Genomic DNA, 20,546 nt, shown 5'->3' with positions numbered 1-20,546 from the left:
TTCACTGCGATATGTTACGTAGTTTTTTGTGAATCGTGTCCAAAGCATAGGTAAAAATGCAAACCTTAAAAGCTGAGAAAAAGACGTATAAAGTTTTTGATGCGCTCACGTTAACACTTGTATACCTTGCGTGCATACTTGATTTGAGGCCCTTCAAGTTGGAATTCAATATTGAAACTTACACAGTATATTCTTTAAGTACTAAACTATTTTTTAAACAAAAAAAAAAATTTGCCCAAAAAATTTTGATTTACATGTATATCCCCCCTTAATTAATGCTGCGCCATGTTGGGCCAGGATCAGGAGCATTACTTCTAAGATTGCAGGAAGTATAGATAAATTTAGTTGGTATAAATCATTTATTAGAGCAAACACTTAAATCAAAATATATTATAATGATATAAAGAAACCCTTTTTTCCCAGTGCACGTTTCTTCCTTTCCGCCTTACAACCCACACTTCCTCTGTAAGGATTGTCCCCTCAATTGAATCGAGTGTCACTTGTCGCTAATCGCTTGTCATAATCACGTTTATCGCTGCCTTTTTGTTTCGAAACAAGTATTTTCGGGTACTTATTGTCCGTTTCCCTCCCTAGAGGTTGCATTATCTGGATCTAGCTTTGTGGTTGATCTACCGCTTCCCCTTTCATTCTGTTTTTTATGAATTTATGTTGTTTTTTGATATGTCTCGAGTACGGCCCGCAGGAATCCTGCCGCCTTTTTGTGGTACGTGACAATTTTAACACAGTCCCAGAGGGGGACTTTACATTGCATCTACATATTTTTTTCAATAAGTTCCTCTTGAGGAAATAATTCCAGATAAAATTGAGATCCCCTTACGGGGCGGCGTCAAGTCGAGACAAATATTTGTTCAAAGATTTGCATCTGGCTGCATTGTCACTCCCCCTCGTGACTTTTCCTTGCAGTATCAAAGCTGTTAATTGAATTGACTTTTGGGGAAGGACAGGGAGCAATTTACCGATTTAATGCCCTTGCAATTTGCCAAAACACGTTGCAGTGCTAGGATTCGATTCATAATTGGACAAAGTAATTCGCATCTGGGACATGGTAAATTTTCTGAATTTAAAATCACATACATAAATCCGATTTTAAGGCAGAAAGATCCGCAAACAATGTAACAAATTTCAGTTGTATTTTGGGGCGTTCGACAAATGATAATTGAATAAATCCGCTTAAAACCCAGACGCCGGGCGAGGGGGACACGTGACAGAAACACGTTCCGTTGCTCTTTGGGCGAAAATGGAGACATAATCGCAATGACAAATACGCAACGTTGCATAAATTACATTCGGCCAGACGAAGGACTTTTGGCAATTAAAAAAACCACAATTGCACCGATGGCAGGGGCAAACGAGTAAATGCCAGGATACAATGAAACGTGCGGCGATAAATGCCAGGGGAATTAGCAAGAAAGTTGCTGATCCTTTGTTCAACTCGAGCGGACATATTCCGATTCAATTAATAGGTTCTGAGCGAGGTTACTTTTAAGATTAATTCCAGTTCATTTTGGAAAAGTTCTTCATTTATTTTTGTATTTTTAATTCAATATTTCATTATATCTCTCTCCCAAAATAGAATTCACAACCAGCCCCGTGTCCTCCGCACATTCGCCAGGAATGTCCGGTAAGCGAGGACCCGGACGACCTCGCTCGAAGACCTCCACGCCAATCAGCCGGGGAATCCGCGGCGCTCCACGTACGCGCCGACCCGTGGGTCCTCTGCTGGTGCCACTGGGACGCAGTCCGGAAGCCACGCCACCGAGCAGCAGTCCGGCCACAAGTCGAGCAGCAAGTCCGTCAGCAGGACCTCATGGTGGTGGAGGGATTGAGTAGTTTCGCACTACAAAAATATTTCAATTGAAAAATAAAGCAAAAATAATAAAAGATAAAGTATTTGTTGATAAATTAACTGTTTTACTGGAAGGTTTTGGATTTCTCAAGGAATTTTTATATATTTTTGTATTTATAATTTATTTTTAAAGATGCACAAATTTAAATTAATTAATATTTATTCTTAATATAAACCTGTCTGTATTAATATGTAAATTACATTGCATAATTATATTTTACTTAAATATTTTCACGAACAAAATAAAGGTTGTAGTCACATCACTTTTCTGATGAGCAACAACATTTTGTTGTAAATTAATATACTTGTAAAACTGTTAAAGCGTTTCCGTTGACACTCGTCAAATTATTCCTAGTCTGACTTTTGATCGCGTCCTGTTCGTTGGCCAAGACCTTAAAGAGCGAGGTATTCACGGATCAGCCGTCAACATAATTGCTGACGGCGGAAACAAAAACCTTCTAATGAGAGGTGTAATAAAAAATGTTAAAATTTTTGTTTCGAGTCAAACCCAGTTTCTGTCGTAATCAACACCGCCAACGCGTCGAAATTAGCGCAACAATCGAGCATAAAATAATACATACTCGTAATTAAATTAAGAAAACTATGAAAACTCGGTGAGAAAGCGGAGCTCATAAGGGCAATGGAATCATTGTCATTTTGGCAATTAGTAACGGAGCATGATTCCCGGTACAAAAAGGTTTCTCGAGCCACCTGAAGAACATAAAGGTTTGTAGTATATACTTATTATTTTATAACTATTATTTTATAGCAGCAAAATTAGGGACTTGCTTCTAAGCATAACAAAACTCGAAGAAAACTAAGGCAACATACAACATTTTGAGTATAAATATAAATTATATTGAATGTACAAATATATATAGACACTTAAAATAAGCCTTTTGAAGAGCATCCTTTCCTACTCATAAAATCGTGGCTTGGTTTTCTCTTCGCTTAGCATGGACTCCAGTGGCATATTTACCTTTTCAATATGACAATTCTTAATATTCCAACTGCAACTTGTTTTCCTTTCAGTGGCCATTCTTTCCCCCCGTTTCTGAGTCGCCGGCGGCGGCCAGTTGACGACTTTGGAGAACTGCCATAAAGCTGCACGTTTCGACCGTCTTCGCTGCAGTTGGAGAATCCCAGAAATGTTAAAAGTGTGCATTTATGCCAAGTGGCATCTGCGGCGGCGTCGGGCAGCCAGTCTCCCCTTTCTCCCACTGCCCCGGTACGTTTATTAATTAGCAGCCATCCCAGAACTCCATCGAAGCAGGTCCAGAATACACCTCTTAATGCTCTTGTTAAGGGTATTTTAGAGTTCCAAAGAGTATTGAAATATTCTTTGAAATATTCTGTATGAATAAGACATGTCTCCTTTAGAGAATATAAATTTATATTGACTGTAAATATTACCAAGCATGGCTCTAAGTAAGTAATTTACTTTCTATTCAATCAAATATATATTATACATTTCCTTAAATCATAATTTAATAAACAACGTCAACGTCTAGTTAATTTCCCATCACCCAGGGTACTCTCCGCTTCGTTTCCCCAGACAATCCGCAAATTCTAGTTTTTTCCTCAATTAAAAATCACAAACAGCATTTCAATCGTTGTCGTCTGCTACTACTGGCTGCCTCAGCAGTTGTTGTGGTGGATGCAGGAAAAGAAAATTGTTGAAAAGCCGGCAACAGGTTAGCCTGGCTCATTGGCGTCAGTTGGTGAGTTGCGGGAAGTTACTATATCTTGCTGTGGCCAGTGGTATGCGGCCATTTGTATGAACTACTGTGCCAGGAACTTACAGAACTCGCTTTAAAGTTAAAGTTAATCCTTCAGAATGCAGCTGCTTCCGTGATCGCAGCAGGCTCAAAACAAAAACAAAAAAAAAAAAACGGGCTCAATCCCTTCTCGGGATTTAATCCAGCGAAACTAATAAGCCGCAAGACTTGAATCCTTTCTCTGGCATTCTTCGGGAGCCTCCTAAGCCGGCCAAGATGTTCCGTGGTCTATAAATCAAGACAATAAACACGGAGCCGGAGCTGTGCCCCGTGCAGATTGCATGGCCACACCTTGAAAAAATAAGCAAAAGGATTTAATTTTCTTTAAAAGCCAGATACAATTAAAGGGGAAACTCCAAGACCTACACTCCTTTCATGCTCTGCCTACGCATTCGAGCGGCTTAGTCCTCGAGTCGGGCTCATCCTTAAAAAAAAAAACGGAGAACACGGCGGCTGCTCCAGTTTCCCTGCCACTTAAGAACAACAGAGGAGACGGGAAAAAGAAAGATGGGATGAACCCTTAAAGAACTAGAGAATGCCATTCATCTGGCAGTCTTCTTTTTTCGGGAAAATTAAAATGTCTACTCCTACTATTTGTCTGCGAGGGTTCGTTCGGTCCCGGTTTCGGTTTCGGCTTCGCTTTTTTAGGGCCTACGGTCTCTGCGCACATCCCTCCAGCGACTATCTATCATGTGTCCCCATCCCCCAAGCCGGATGGATGATGAATGCGCGCGTTTGGCGTCTCTAATTCAATTTATCTTAGACAAAGTCAACGTCTTTTTATATCTACGCATAATGGATATAATGATATAAGGACTTTGCTGCAGGGGCAGATGTCCTTTGATTGTTTTTTAGGCGGCTGTTGTCAGTGTCGACGACACATAATGCAATAATGTACTAAGACCTATGAGAATCGTGTAAAAAACTTTAATTTCAAGAAGATTTATACAAAATATAGCAGTTAATTATAAATAAAAAGTTTAAAAATAAAAACTTTCCTTTACAAAATCTGAAAATATGAATCCGAACTTCTAGCCAAAGTTCGTTGTCCAAGTCATTTGTTTTTACAACTCTTTAAGAAACTTAAACCTCCGAATCAAAATTCCGTAAATGTCCAGAGGAAACCTATGAAATCCGCCGCCCAGGGGGAACATCCGCCGAGTCAATGCAAACAATTTTAATGTAAATATTTGAAACAACATGCCACTACCGTCATACTCCCATAATGAGCTCTGCTCCTCAAGTCCGAGTCCTAGGCAGTTAAAAATAGTGCAGTAGGGGCAGGGCAGTCATCTCTCTGGCTGAAAGACGCTGGGGGAAAAAAGCTTGCCCGGGCACCGAGTGGAAAACACGTTACCAGCTTTAATGCATCAATTAAATTTTTTCTTTTAATTGTTGTTGCGACTGTTGCTGCTGCTGTTGCTGCTGTGCCGTTGGTGGCTTTTTGCTCCTGCTACTCCTGTCAGGCAACATGCTGCGCTCGGTTTGTTTTTCTATATTTACTTTTTTGCACAAATTGTTGCCTGCTTGGGGCATCTTGGAAGCTCGTGTTTAGTGTTTTTGAAAGCCAGGCCAAGTCACTTGTCCACAGCTGCGCCGTGTGCTTATTGATATGTGTTCATTATTGAATTTAGTTGTGGTTCACGTTGCTTGATTTTGATATACTCTCGTTTGGAGTATGGTATGAACTACTACCTAACTGAGTTAACCCTTACAAAAAACATTTCGAAATATTTATTTGATGTAGAAGATATCCCCATCGTACCTTCAACCACAATAAAAAACTAAGAAGCACTTCCAAGTTCACTTCCCAGTTCCCATAAAGACGACTGTACGGTTACTTGCAGATGATCTACGCCTTACTGGTTTAGAAACAGTTTATAAATTATATATTTTTTTACCAAGCTCCTAAGTATAAATGTATCTGCTAGAGTATTTTATAATTCGACTTACTGCGCAAATTCTTTCTTAAGCCCGGCTTTTTGTTTTTATTGCCACTTTTTTTTAGCGGAATTGTTAACAAAAAGTCAATTAAGTTGGCAAACTTGTTGGGTACATCTGGCATTTCGCATTTCGTTAATGTGGGAAATTTAAAGATTTTAAAAATACTCATTCGAATCGATCGAAGCCAAATAGAATAAATAGTTTTTTGGGTAATTTCAAAGATTCTCAACTGCAACTCTCATGAACTCAGATTTGATGGCAAAATTAGCGAATTATTCTCTCTTCTTGGATCTTGGTTATATTTATGTTGACCATCCTACCTTTCGGACTAAATTCAATTTGCTCAGCTCCCTTGGACATTTCGCAACTAAACAATTACTCAATTCGGAGGCGCTCCCCAGGCTGGCAATGCATTCGCCATTAACATATCGCATCCTGTTGATCTGTGGACGACGACGATCTGTAGATCCCCGAACTGAAACCGAAACTTGACAAATATGCTTTCGGCCCTAATTATACCCGGGGAGAACTCGACTGGATGAGCATGCTCAGTGCCCAGGAGCTGGACGTGGTCGTGTGACCCCGATTCGGGGAGACCCCTTGGCCTGTAATTACGCGAAATGAAAATGTGAATGTCAACCGGAGAGGGGAAGCTAAAAAATGGTAGCAAATTAAATTGTATTAAAATTTCTTGTATTTCGGTTCATCTTGGACTTTATTTGCTTCGTTTTTATTCGCGTGTGAACAGAAAATGAATTCCCCACAAAATAAAAAAAAAGAAAAGAAACTTGAGCTTGTAGCGTCGTCATAAAATGATGAAACATTTCAATTTGGTTTACGCCCTTTTGCCAACTTATCTGTGGGTATAAGGAACGCCTATCTCGGGCGATGATCGGACTTTGTCAGCTATTAAAAATAGAGAAGAGTCATTTGCATATGGAGAAGTTAGACACAAGCCCCGCTCTGCTGTCACAAGTGTTTAGCATAACACGATTATTCATTTTTACAGCATATAGTTGAGAGTTAACAACGCGTTAGCCGCCAATTAGTATTTGCTTGGCATCTCTCCCTCGGCCATGTTTTCATAATTAGTTACGCCTGAAACCGTTCGGAACTTTGGCAACTTGATTCACCACACCGAGCACGTACTCCCATTGGGTGGGAGGGACTTGGAGTTGGATCGGAAAGATGAGCTGTAGCGGAGGTTTGTCACAGTCCTCCAAGTCGAACACGTCAAGGTGGCGCCAAGCGCCGTGCAATTTTCCTCCACAGAATTATAATTACCGCCAACTAATACAATACAATAATGTAAACAATTTCTCTTGAGCATTTAATTTAAGTATTATTTCGTTGGTTTTTATTTTTTTTGTTTCGTTGGGGAAATGCTTGCGTGCCCATCCAGGAGAGCCCGTCGGCTCAGCTCGACTTCTTGCCAACTAATTATGATTTTATTAACATTTTTGGGCATAACAATTTGTGGTACAGTGGGCCAGAAAGTCAAAGCCAAGAACACAAGTTTACAAAGATACCAAAATTGAGGTAAATGGTTGCCTTTGATGAAAAATGTGTGCATTTGAAATGATTCTGATTACTATTAGGAGCTTTATGTGTTAAAAAATATGATTAAAAAATATAAAACTCTGCTTTGGCATACATTTTTCAAACTAAATAGGTATTCCTACCATCGTTCATCGTCTTATTTTTTGGCTTGTGCTTATTAGAGCGTCTCCAGCTAATGACTGTTGGCAGATTGCAGAAAAGGTTTCCCTGGGAATGGCGAATGAAATTCATAATTTATATGATAAAATATTTATGAACAATTAACTATTTCAGCAATGAACTTCCCAAGCAAGTCATTCCAGCCAGGGCAGCAGTTTCCTGAAACCCACGGAGAAAAAACCCCCGAAAATTGCCCAGGGAACGAAAATAAAACAGAAAAATCAGCAAAAATCTGTATAAATTAAGCATTAAATGCATGACATTACTGGGCCGGACAATTTCCATATAAATTATATGCACTTAGGTCCAACAGAAAAGGCTCTTAGCTCCGACTGCCAAGTCGAGGCCATTGACGGAATGACGACGACGACGAGGAAGATGATGATGGCCACACTTCGGGCGACAATGATTTCGCACCTCACGGCCCTGATGCGTCCAAACCAAACTTTCCTAAAGTGTGAACATCACAGAGCCTGCATGGGGACCGGGTTCGGGATCCCAGATCCCAGCTGGACACGCGTAAAAGAAAGTGCGAGGTGAGGCCCTGTGAGCGCCCCGCGGCCATGTAAGAGCGATTTGGGGTGTGGCCGAATCGGCGAGCGCCGGCCAGATTGGATGTGGATGGAGATGGAGATGTGGATGCTCTGGGTGATGATGGTGCTGATCGCGGCGGCAGCAATGACACCCCGGCGATTCCATCGTGTTGTCGCTGATGACGACACTTTCTTTTCCATCGTCAAGGGAGAATACACAGGAAAAAATCGAAATAGGTAAGGAAGCCCCAACATCCCTGCAAAGAGGAATGGAATACATAAATTGAATTTAAGAGAAATTGTAGAATATTTTAGCAATATTATTTAATATTTCATTAAGAACACTGAACCAAATCTGTAAGTCTGTCCAAGGACTTTCATTGTGTGAAATTACCCAAACTTTCTCTCCGTGCAACAGCAATTTGAGAATTCTCAAGGCGAAAGTCGCCCCATCCGAAGTGCGTGTGCAGGGGGCGTGGCTGCAGCCTTCAACGTGTACCGCAAATTATGAGGTGTTATGTCAATGCAACCGTCACTGTCCGGGGTCCGTGGTCCGTGGTCCATGGTCCACCAGCGAGTCGTGCTCCCTGCTCGGCGGCGTTAAAGTGCCTGAAAATGTGCGTTAAAAGTCACACGACCAGGCGTCGCAGATTGTGAAAGGTCTTGGGCAGGATGGTCGGGGCCAAATTAAATTGAAAACGCCCCATGAAAGGGAAACCACGGGGAAACGTAATTATCAGCTACTGAACACTGATTGCGAACGTCCACAGAGGAAAGCGTGGTAAATTGCCCAAAAGGAAATGACCAAGCGAATGTTAAGCTTTTAGTTTAATATCAAGTACTTTGGTGGTGGTGAAAATGGCTTTTAAAATAAAATATTTATAGTGAAATTTGTAAACACTACAAGTAATTGTAACATTTATTGAATTTCATATAGTTTGATTGTTTGTATCATTAATTAAAGCTTTTCTTATTATATTTTTAGTGTCATAGTTATACTTGAACTAAAACTAACAAAGGAGTTCCTGAGTATCTATTAATACATCTTCATCAGCAATCACATAAGAATTACTTTTATTTTATTATTATTTTTACCTTCTGTCCAAGTGCGACTGCAGAAAGATCCAAATCAATTTGAAAATAACTTTTTACTGGCCTCTTGGCTCTTCTATTGAGGCATGCAGGAAACCAGTAGCCAATAGCCTGCTTCTGCTGCCTCTCCCGCTGCTTTGCTGTTATTGTCATGGCTTTTTGTTATTGACTTCACCTGACTAAGCTAAGACCAAGTCGAAGACGAGGCTGGTGGCTGGGCAACCTTCATCGAAGCTGGTTCGACGTGCAGCATTTTATGAAATTGCTTGTTGTTATTATTATGGTTATTATTAGTAGTATTATTTGATGTGCTCGCCTCTGCTAGCCTCGCGCAATGTCATTTGAAGTTTGGCGCTGGCGCTTGCAACTGGCAACTGGAAAACCTGCAACCTGCAACCTGCAACTTGCAACTGCCAAGCTCTCACGTCGCTCTCCTCAAAAATATAAACATAACAATCATTACAAGTGGCCGGGCAGCAGAAGGAAAAACAAAAACAAAAACGAAAGCCGAACAAAAAGTATTATTGATATTGATGAGAATTATGTTGACTTCCTGCTTCGCTCCAGTGGCGTCTTAAGTGGCGCTAAATGCGTGCATTTAATACAATAAATCTTTCTCTGTTGTGTGATTTTTTGTGTCTGCCGAGATTTTGTGCCGCTGTTTAAGCCATATTTTGTGTGGTCAGGCACGTACGCATTAAGTTTTGAGTGGCGTGAAGTGAAAGGGTCGACAGCCTGCAGAAACGTTTAGACTGCGGTTCAAATCTTGGGAACACTTTTAAGAAGAAATGATAGAGCGGGGTGATAGCAAGACGCTGTGATTTAGGTGTGTTTTTCAGCTATAAAAATTAGGGAAATAAAAAAGTTTAAAGAAAATTGAGGTATGAATGAAATTTTCCCATACACCACTCCATTCATAGTTCTGTTACTTTTCAGATATAATCATAAAGCCGATTTTAAGACAAAATTGAGTAGTAGAACAACAAAAGGTAGCTAAACTTGGCATTGGATTATGATGGAATTCTAAATGTTATAGGAAGATATTATCGAAATCTATACAAATTATTTAAACTAAAGATCCTTAGCAGAACTTTGAATATCAGAAAATCGGGTGACGATTGATTAACTTTAAGGTGATGTTGATTAAGATTTATAATATGTTTTAAAACTAAATTACAATGATTTTACGCATTTTCCTTTTTTAACATGAAAGTACTAATTATATACATTTTTGTTATCTTAAAGATCCTTTTAATTCCATATTATATGTTACTACTTACATGTAATTAAGAACAAGTATTTAAAGATTTACCTATGAGTAATATAAGAAAGAAATATTTTCCTTAACTAATCTAATTCAAAACACTGTAATATTTAAATACATTATGTGAAATATAAAATATATCTCTGAATCCCTGTTGTGGTTGGGGGAGGATACCCTCTCTTTCGATTAACCCAGCCGTGGCCAATCCCTGAGCCAAGTTTGTCGTCCAAGTCTTTTGTTTTCGGCGGTCCGAAATGCTTTGGCACTAGATGGTAGCGTCCCCGTTAGATGCGGCGCCCATGCATCATCGGGCCTTCAAGAGTGGCACTCACACATTACACGGATGGAGGAGTATGCGCATTCGGGAAATATATGATGCCATTGTTGCGATTGCGATATTTCACGCTACTATATCTCCCCGCCGGGGACAATCGACGCGAGTGTAAACAGAAGGCTCACACGCACAATAGGCCAACGGAGAATGTCTGGGCCTATTGTGGCGTTTCTCCTTATTGATTTCTGCTGCGAGTATTTGTTTGTTTTGCCTGTTGGTCATAACTTAGGGCCAGCAGCAACATGAGGCGCAAATGTCCACGCATTGTCTTCGAGTTGCCATGAATGATGGTCAGGATTGCAGCAGCAGCAGCAGCAGCAGCCGCAGCCCAGCAGCCTCAGGGAGCAGTGTGAGTGTCGTGAAATCGATTGAGCCACGTCCAAGATGGTCCGCTTTGGGGGCGTCACCAGTGTTAACGTGTAATGAACGCCCTAAGTATCTGCGACAACGATTAATTGTGGAGCAGTCAACGAAGGGAGGAGAATTGCATTTGACATACTTACCAAAAGATGTATAAAATATTGCCTTGTGTCGGAATTCTACTTTTATCATTTGCAAATTCAGTTTATTTTATGAAAGATTTAAAGCAGAGTTTGTGTGTAATTTCCCCATTTTAATATACACTTCTGTCATTTATGCTTAGAGACATGTATAGCACTTCTATGACTATTAATATTTTCTGTTGAATAATCGTTCTTGAGAAGTTCAGTAAATATCTGCCTATCCACACCTTTATAACTCCCACCTCTTCTAGGTAGCTATCCTGTGATTTATGCCTTCGACCCCCAAGTGGGTCTCTAAACAGGAAATATTTAGACCAAGACTGTCTGATCATTTCCCTTGAACTTTTCTGCCACTTTCCAACTCCCCCGACAACCGGTGGCATCTGCCAGTTGGATTGTCAGGCGCAGAACAAAAGACATACCAGCAGAAAAACAAAAAGCAAAAAATGAACAAAAAAAATCTAAATTCAAAACAGTGGCAAAATATTTACCAAGCCCTGCCCGGGTCCCTCTCCACTTAAGTTTCTTGGGAAATTGGCGCATGCTGTGCAGTGAGTCGCCGTCAGACGGACGTAACTATTTTCCACATAGTCATGGATGGAAATTGCGTTGCTTTTGTTCGCCGTACGAGAATTCGGTTTTTCAGTTTTCACGCCGTCTGCGACGTTTGTGATCAGCGATGAGGAGGCATTGCAGTTGACTCTGTGCCAGTGCCAATGCACTTAAAAAAATATATGTTAAATATAGAAATGTAAGCTATTAAATGCAGAACTCTTTCATTAATTAATAGTATGAATAATTTATTTATTATTATTATTGCACATTAGAATTCCCAACTACTAATTCAGCGATATTTTGAGGCCGATTAAAGGGGTAAATTCCTAGGTTTTCCTGGCTGCAAACTGAATATATGAAGCGCAACTCATCTTGTTTTTTACTTTTCAAGATTTCATTTATTTTTGCCCTTTATATTTTCGTTCAGTGTGACTCACGCTGAGCCCCAGGGCATCGCGTTATCTTCCGAAAGTCGGGGGAAAAAAGTGTCAACAGCGTTTGGCAGCTACCGTTTGGCCACGGAAAGCTTTATTTGCGCCTTTCTTCATATTTATTTGTGCGGCGGTTTTTGCTCGTGTGGCCAACAATTTTTCGCCGGCTCTTTATCTGATCCCACCGAGTCATGCAATGTCCTAGCCAGCATTTGAATTATGGAGATGATAATGCGTTCGAATCGGTTTTGGGATTTGAATTTGGATTTGGATTGCTTTCGCCATGGTGAGACCTGGACTCTGGCTGAAACGCAACTCAAAATGCTGATCAATTAAGTGCCATGTACTGTCAGTCCAGAGCTCGGGACACGCTTACACTCCGCTTAATTGAGCTTATAAGCCTCTTCCAAGTGGCTTGAGAAGCGGGCAAAAATATTTTCATATACAGACAGACATATGTATCAAAAAATTTCGGCGGGGACAAGCAACTGCCTTGCTGGAAAAATAACGGTAACATTAAAATATTTCCTTTACATCTTGTCCAATTCCTCTGTCATGCTCGGCCTCCTGCAACCACCTCATCTGCTGCCCCTCCTCCCAACGCCCTTCACCTGTTGGCCAAATTAATGACACTCGCTCACCGGGATACACAGCCACAAATATGTACGTGAAATGATACAAAAAGCGAACGAAGGGAAATGCAATTTTTGAAATAATTAAATATGAAGGCCAACATTTCTTTTTGGGGAACATCTTGAAGAAGGTTCTCACATGGCACGGAATTTTCAACTAACTCTCCTGTTCGCTTAATATTGGGGTCAGCATTTTATTTGCAATTAGCTGAGCAGAACATAAAACATATATATGTAAATTGCTTACTGGTTTGTTGGTTTTTGGCCATCATTTTTGGGGGTAGCATTTAGCTGTGAGCAGGAAATTATAGTGGGAAAAACGTTAGTTATGAACAAGGTTTATCACAGAATGAATATAAATGTATTAAGGTAGAAAACTAATGTGTAAACAACTAATTAGTGATTAAATGGGATAAATATGCAGTTTAAATTGAAATAAATATAGTGCACAGGAAAAAACAACTAATTGGTATTTAAATTACACGAATAAATAAGATAAAGTTGGACTTCGATCGATAAATTATTTGTTCTATCTTTGCAATGTGCTGATGCTAAGAAAAAACGTAATTTTGAACTCAGAGTAGCTTTTGAAAATAATATAGATATAAGAACCTTTTAATATTTCTCATTTCTACTTATCAGGTATAACGTCTCAGGTATAATTTTTGTGCCTAGCATCTTCTGATAATTACACACAAGAATGCCAAAAAAGCTGGGTCAATAACCAACATATGTTAGGGGGAAACTTCAAGGGAAAAATGTCAAGTTGGCAACCCATTTGGAGCAACAAATTAATGAGTTCACTTTTGGGGCGAGGAATGCTGCAAATAAAAAATAGACAAGCCACTTGCCACTTGAACCCGTGCTCTCATTAAGCCCCACAACGGTGCACATACAATTACACGGCAGCTGCTTCTGAGATGAAAGCCGCCTTTGAGTGGCTGTTTGGCCAAGACCAGAGCCGAGATCGCTGGGGAGAAAAAACTCTCACTAGGCACTTAAAAATTAACACTTTTGACAGCCAAATGGACTTTCAAATACACAGCCTCACAAACTAAAAAATGAAATAAGAAAAAAGAGCAGAGACAGACTTCCCGCTCGAAACTCTGGGATTGTAACGAGCCAAAGCGCAACAAAGTGTCAATGCGGCTCTGAGGCAAGTTTAACAAGATTGGCAGCGAAGTCAACGGCTGCGCAGATGCGGAGATGCGGAGATGGCCGGCAGGTCTCCAGATTTTCTCATAAGGTGCAAAATCTCTCGACATCATAAAGTGGCGGTAAAAAGCGGAGACAACAGAAACATGCACAGAGATGAGCGTCCATAAAAAGAAACATTTTCGAGTTGGTTTTCGGTGTTACATATATTTTCCTCGAAGCTCCTAATTAGCCAAAGCCGGTTCTTTCGCTCTTTCCCGTCTGCCGCCGCAGCGTCCGTTTAATATTTTATTATTCTTGGGTCCAGCCCCCTCTCGGTATAAGCGAAAAACAATGGAGCCGTAAAAATCTGTGGATAATAAATGACAAGAAGCCAGCAAGCCGGCTCGCAGCCGCAACGTCTCAATTAAGTTGTTCAAGCTCATTGTTTCCAAATCTTGGCTTAATTTCATTATGGTTATGGCTGCTTTGTCTTAACTTTGTATCTGGCGTTCCGTTTTTCTGCATATCTCATCTAAGTCGAAATTGCGGAAATTTGTAAGTATTTTAAATTTGAAAATGGTTTCGTGAAGGCCCAAATCAGGTTACTAACCCTGGGTAGGAGCTTGCCCTTGCCACTCGCATTGTAATCACGTCTTAATTAACTAATTAGCTAATTTGCAAACAATTAAGCCAAAGCGGGAAAAGAGAAACCAAAATCCTAAGAAATCTTTGTAAAAAGTTGTCGAGTCATTTGATTGCAGATTGCAGATCGGAGATCCAGCAGCTGCCGGAGCTGAAAATATTTATGGACAGTGAAATTGCTAGGCAGGCGAGGTGGGCAAACAGAAAACAGTCCATTTAATGCATAACACAAATATTTGTACATCGGAAGAAAGGGAGAATGGAAAATGTTGCTGCAAGAAAATGGAAATTTGCGTTTGACAATGGAAATTTACAAATTACGAGAAATAAATAATAATATTTTAACTTTAATGGAAGTACTTTTGCTACAGATTGTTGTCTTAAATTATTTGCAAAATAAAATCCCTAAGCTAGCTTAAAACCCATCAAAAAGGTAAAAATCACAAGCGATGCTTGTTCATAGATAGTTCCAGCTCCACCTGGTTTTTATGTGACACTGAAACCTATTCATCAACTTTGGCTACTCCATTCCCACGTTTTGAGAAGGCAAAAAATAAAGGAAAATAAAATCTAAAACAGTTTTATAACTGTACCGAACCAGAGGCATGAGAACATATCGAGCTGTCCACCTGCAGCAGAGCCAAAAACTATGGTGGAAAGAAGATCTCTCTGGGGTTTTCACCCCCAAAAAATGTATGTATGCAGGCTGAAAAAAGAGATCTATGAGTACCTGCTGCAAGTGAAGCATTTCCAGACAATTGAGTTTTGGAATTGACAATTTTTCTCGAAGTTGGAACAATGCCGTGAGCTGGCATTGCACTTGAAGCTGCAGCTATAGCTGGCCTCTATTGTCGGGCCTCAGAAAAAATAATACCTTTGGTAAGTTATTAAAAATAAAAAGAGTGGCAGCAGCTGCAGAAAAAACAGAACAGAAAATGTATACAGAAAAAAATGAAATTTTCGGCGCCCCAAAAACTGAAAACAAGTTCGTCGCCTGAGTCTTTCGTTTTTCGTTGGCCCCTCTTCGGATGAAGGAAGTTGGTCTGCTTTTTTTGCCTCGATTTAACGCTTCGCAACTGACAAATGAGCAGCATATCCTGTTGATCCTGTTGGCAGGAAATAATTATAGCGCCCTGGCAAAAAGCAGCATTAATTGCTAAAATAATTAAAAACTCATATATTAGCACATGCAACAGCAGGCCCAGAAGCAAAGTGCAAATTTAATTATGGCCTTCATTAATTAATTCATTACGGCGGCCGAGGGCAGAGAGTGAGCTTCTCTTTTTTTCTTTTCCGACTAACTAAATCAATCAACGCCAAATGCAGGTGATTCCCTAAGGACACGTCCTTATAAAGTTGCAACCGGTTTGACGACACTCCCTTTTGGCGTCCTTAGAATACATTATGCAACAACTGGTGTATGGAGTCCGCCGCCCCTTGGCTTTCATAATTTATTGATTTTATATGGCGTCACATTTGTCTCTCCTCCGTTCGCTGACAGTTTTTGCCACTGTCGGACATTTTGACAGTTGCAGGTTGTCATCGAGCAGACCCGATCTTCTGATACCCCGATCGCCCCGGACCCCAACCCGCCCACTGTCATATCCTCTGCCCCCGTCACCTGTAATTGCATCTGACGCATTGCCGAAAAATAAGCACTGGGTTCCTTTTCTCATAAACTCAACTGTCACTTCGATTTCCCCCAACTCGCCTGCAAGGTGCTCTGCCTACGTTAAGCATATATCTTATATATATGTGAGTGCAGTATCCAGTCAAATGTATGATTAAGTAATATCCCAGTGACGTAATTTTGATCCCCTCCGAAATGCAAAATATATTCGGAGCGGGAAATACGGGTTTCCAGCAGATAAGGCGTGCAAATTGTATACTTAAATAAAAAGGGGTGGATTTAGATAATGACTTCCTTGAGATGATCAAAGTAGGCAAGGCCCTTTTAATTAAACTGTTTTCAATGGGGGTCGCTTAAGAGATTAACATAATTTGAGAAATAAAATTCAATGGCTAAAGTCTGAAAATTTGCATTAAATAGCCTGATAATTATGATGTTCAGTTTTCTTAAGGATGAAACTTAAGGTTTCTTTATACATACAAAACGGAAATAAGCCTCGAAGGATTAGAAATAGTTTCCTTTATCTAAACCGTAATTATTTACAGCTGCCTCTATATTCTTGAACCCTTTTATTGAATCCCAAATTATGAACCTGTTCCTAACAGGCCTTTCTCCGATCGCCAAGGAAAGGCAGCTGCAAAAGTGCTAATGCCCCCGAAAATGAAATTTAAGAAAAACAATTAAAATGCAATTTCGTGCAAAATCCTCTGCGCACCTGCAACAAGTGGAACGAACGAACGAACCACTTGCAGATGGCCGCTCATTAAGTTTATTAATTTTCATTTGCTTTGCATTTGTGTCGCCTGTCGCATGCAACAGTAACAGCGGTGCATACACCGTGACCAATTTTCCCCGAAAATAAAGAATACACAGAGTTACCCCAAAAACCCGAAAAGAAGAACTTCTTCAACCCCTTGCAGATAAACTACGAGCGTTAAATTTTTTATTCCCCGCCGTTCGTCCACTCGATTTCTACGCTTTCTACACTCACATCTCCGGCCGCCGCGGCTTGTTGTGTTCGTGAACAGGTGTAATGATTTTTGGTTTGCACCTTGACTTTCTGCTTCCGTTTCAGCTCGATAAGTTTTGGGCTTGGGGTAATTTGTGTGCGCTTACTTCCTTCCGTACAGGGTGTCTCCTTGGGATTTTCGCAACTTCTCCTGCTGCCTCATCAGCCACGCGATGTTTACATTCTCCGCATTAGGTTGCTCTGACAAAGTACTCCATTCCTGGCTTTGATGATTAAAAATTAATTTATTTACTTACCCGACTCCTTGCGACGCTTCAGTTCCTTAGACTCGGCCTGAAGGCGTTGGCCCAGAATAAAGTGCAGAAGGGGCAGCACAATGATCAATTTGGGAAAGGTTTGCCAGCTTATCTTCATTTTACGGAATTTCTAACTATAGTAAAACTAACAAAAAATGGCTTACTAAGATATAATGTCGATATTCTGAACAAATTTTAATTTAAGAAATTGTTCTATATATCCTAGATTTTACATTTATATTCTTGTTCCAAAGTCACCCTGTTGGGTTTCATCCCTTTGCTTAATTGTTAACTCTTTGCTAAGGACTTTATTAGGCCAATCCTCGCGATGCAAATGTATTTAGCAAACACTGAGAAAAAAGAGGTGAATTTTAAAGGTAATATTTTCTAAAACTTACCTGAACTGAGCTATTTTACAATTGAAATGAATAAGTAAAAATAATTCTAAATATATGTGTTTAATGTTATAACTTCTCTTTGTTAATTTTGTTTCCTTTTCTATTACTATAATAATTATTATTATCTTAATTTATATATAGTAATGTCTTCTTGTAAGTATTTTCCCAAAAACTTTCAGTGTAAAGCCTCCCTAAAATTGTAATGCGACCGCAGGGCAACTTCCTCAATATCAATCATTGCGCTCGGGTTTATTACCAGCCCCGGAGCCCCATATCCATGGCAGGACTTTCTTCATACAGCATATTTAGTGTCCCCGAAACAAAGTTTCCGTTTTATATTTATTTTTTGCTGAACTCTTTGGGTAAGCTGCAATTTTCAGGTGTTGGCCGAGAGAGCTTCCAACCAACTGGCCATCGAAGCGAACTGACTTCGGCTCAACCCCTTCATTAAGGAGGAACAAAAATGATATATTTAATCCGTTCGTCGTCGTTCGTTGGGTCAGTCAAGCGTATGGCTGTCTCGTAGCCACGACGACAATGACAGCGAATGATAAACCCGATATGGAACACACTTAAGGGCTCAACTCGGGTAATCTGCAGTGTGCTCAAGTAGAAACAGCAGCTTCGGCGACGGGACGACGAGGTAGTCGAGCAGCCACGCAACCGAAATAATAACTGCAGAGGAGGAGGCTATAGTGTATAGTAGTATGTGTATATATCGCCGGAGATCGCAGATCGTTTCCAGTCGTGCAGGTGGATTTCTCAAGTGGCTGCGTCCGCTTTCCTGGCCCTGCCATCTCTCTGTCCCCTTGCTCTCCGCCTCGCTCCATCTTCCTGGTGGAGAAACTCAAAACTTCTCGGTGGAAATAGATACATTTGTGGACGATTGTGCACTTGGTGTGCCAAGTGAAACAAGTGTGTCTTAGAATGTAGCCAGATGTTGGTATTCTATATATAGACCAACTTATGATTATAACTATAGGTAATGCCCTTTTGTACATTAAATACAACTTGTAAAATAATACAAAATTAACGCAACAAACTCTAAGAAAACAACTATTATAAGATTAACAGATATATCAAAGATAGACATAGATAGATTGAACAATCGGTTGAATAACAAAAAAAATATACACATTAAAAATCAATTTTTATTTCGAAATTTCACAGAAAACAAATTCTAAATCAGTTACACTCTGTTTGATATCAAAGTATAAACGAATTTCTTCATTAATTGCCTTCCAATGCCTAATACTTGGCTCCTTAGCACAACTTTAACGTTCTCCTCCATAAAACTGTCGCATATAAATCCCCAAAAAATGTAGTAAATGTCAGTTGAGCATCAGGCATGAGCCGAAGGATCCAAAGAACCCGTGACAGTTGTCGCCAGCATTATGCATGCTTGCTTAAGATTTTTCTCGGAGATCCTTAAGGAGTTTCCTCCACAGTACATCAAGGCCATGGGGGAATTGCAATTCTGTGTGTGTATGGTGTCAAAAGTCGCACGGCAATCCATCAATTTAACAGCCATGGAAAATCATCACAATGCCAGGCCATTGTATGAAATGTGTCTGTCAAAGGAATGAAAAAATAACTCCTGGCAGGACAAAAGGACACAGAAGTCGTCACAGTTCCTGGGGTGGAAGTAAGAAATGCGAATAAGAATAAGAAGCAGAATGATTTCCTTTTACTGTGACTTCTTGGCTTGTTTTTGGGGTGAAATGAAAAGAAAAGGAAATGCCACAAAGGAAATACATTGATGCGGAAATGCTCAGGCCAAGACTAGGTCTATGTATCGTTTGCGGGATGTTTGCGCAATGTTAACACAGCAGCTCGGCAAACTTTAAGCTGTTCAAACATTTGGGCCAAACAGCTGCCCCAAAGTGTCAATAGAGACTGATATAACGCGTGCCATATGCTCGAAATTGACGCTAGGGATTTATTTAAATTAAACTAAATGTATGTTCTAACAACTCTCATATTAATCATCTAAGTTTACTGAAATTCTAAGCAAGCATTCTTTTATTTACCTAAAAAAGAAGTTCTATTCCGAAGCAGCTGTCCCCAGTGTCAACAAACTCAGCTTAATTTTTTTGTAGACCTTTGTGCCCCAACGCGTGCCATATGCCGGGCCTCGAAAATGTCAACTGCTGGTTTTGTGTAATTAAAAACCTCCGATCGCCACACGCTGATCGCTTCTTTACATAGTCCACTTTCAACCTGCTGCTACTGCCAACGACCGGCCAGATTTTGATGGGCTTCGCGACTGCAGACAAAACAAAGGATACGTAAATCAAAACCAGGGCAGCCGGTGACCATCGGGCTTCACTTCGCGTCAGCTCTTCTTTTTTTTTCAAGTCTGTTTAATTTTTTGTAACTTTTCGTGTGTGGCATCAACGGGCGACAGCATGCCGCAAACATTCCAATCGTTAAGATTCCGCATTATTTTTTAAGCTCTCCCTTTAAAAGTGGTTTTGGCTCGTTCTCCTTTGAATGTCTATAATTTTGGTTAATGTTGATTAAATATCAAGGTAGGAAGGTAAGTGTGATGGCGAGTTGTCGTGTCTCAATTCACTTTCTTGGCTGATGATTATTTCCGAAAAAAGGATGAACTCTCATTAAAAAGGAGAGAAAAGGAAAGTGGAATTATTTCCCATTAAATCTGTTCAGCTTATGTAACCCTTCTTCAAATAACTTTTGAATGCTTCCAATTTCAACTGCAAAGAATCTCCTATGACTGGACTGTGTCACCTCTTCTATCTTCTTCAGAAAACATTAGAAATCCAGCCCCTGAGAGCTAGAAATTCCGATTGGCCATAGA

At 40.2% G+C, this 20,546-nt stretch overlaps 2 protein-coding genes across 3 annotated transcripts in view; one reads left to right on the top strand and one right to left on the bottom strand.

The window, feature by feature from the left end:
- The window catches only part of Ino80 (chromatin-remodeling ATPase INO80), a 41,166-nt gene extending 39,276 nt beyond the window's left edge, over nucleotides 1–1,890 (top strand). Inside the window, exon 13 of one of the 2 annotated variants that reach the window (XM_070287142.1) lies at nucleotides 1,595–1,890. In XM_070287142.1, coding sequence (XP_070143243.1) covers nucleotides 1,595–1,851 — 257 coding nt within the window. In that variant the 3' untranslated portion in view covers nucleotides 1,852–1,890. The remainder of the gene's footprint in view (nucleotides 1–1,594) is intronic. The other variant, XM_017180511.3, reaches the window with a different exon arrangement.
- Nucleotides 1,891–16,983: 15,093 nt separating this feature from the next.
- On the bottom strand, nucleotides 16,984–17,490 carry LOC108084339 (uncharacterized). The gene is made up of 2 exons (XM_017180499.3): nucleotides 17,328–17,490; nucleotides 16,984–17,271 (listed from the first exon to the last, which is right to left on the bottom strand). Exons 1-2 carry the CDS (start codon nucleotides 17,443–17,445, stop codon nucleotides 17,174–17,176), a joined length of 216 nt encoding a protein of 71 aa, XP_017035988.1. The 5' UTR covers nucleotides 17,446–17,490; the 3' UTR covers nucleotides 16,984–17,173.
- Between the last annotated feature and the right edge of the window lie 3,056 nt (nucleotides 17,491–20,546).

The sequence above is a fragment of the Drosophila kikkawai genome, chromosome 3R, assembly GCF_030179895.1.
Source record: "Drosophila kikkawai strain 14028-0561.14 chromosome 3R, DkikHiC1v2, whole genome shotgun sequence".
Taxonomy (NCBI): Eukaryota; Metazoa; Arthropoda; class Insecta; order Diptera; family Drosophilidae; genus Drosophila; species Drosophila kikkawai.
The sequence above is the reverse complement of the archived record's forward strand: the minus strand, read 5'-3'. Positions and strand labels throughout refer to the sequence as shown.

What these genes read in the sequence shown, in the direction of transcription:
- LOC108084339 (XM_017180499.3), bottom strand. Translation starts at nt 17,445, where the DNA reads ATGAAGATAAGCTGGCAAACCTTTCCCAAATTGATCATTGTGCTGCCC. An exon ending in GAAGCGTCGCAAGGAGTCGG is followed by an intron (nt 17,272 to 17,327) that starts GTAAGTAAATAA and finishes GTACTTTGTCAG; the next exon opens with AGCAACCTAATGCGGAGAAT.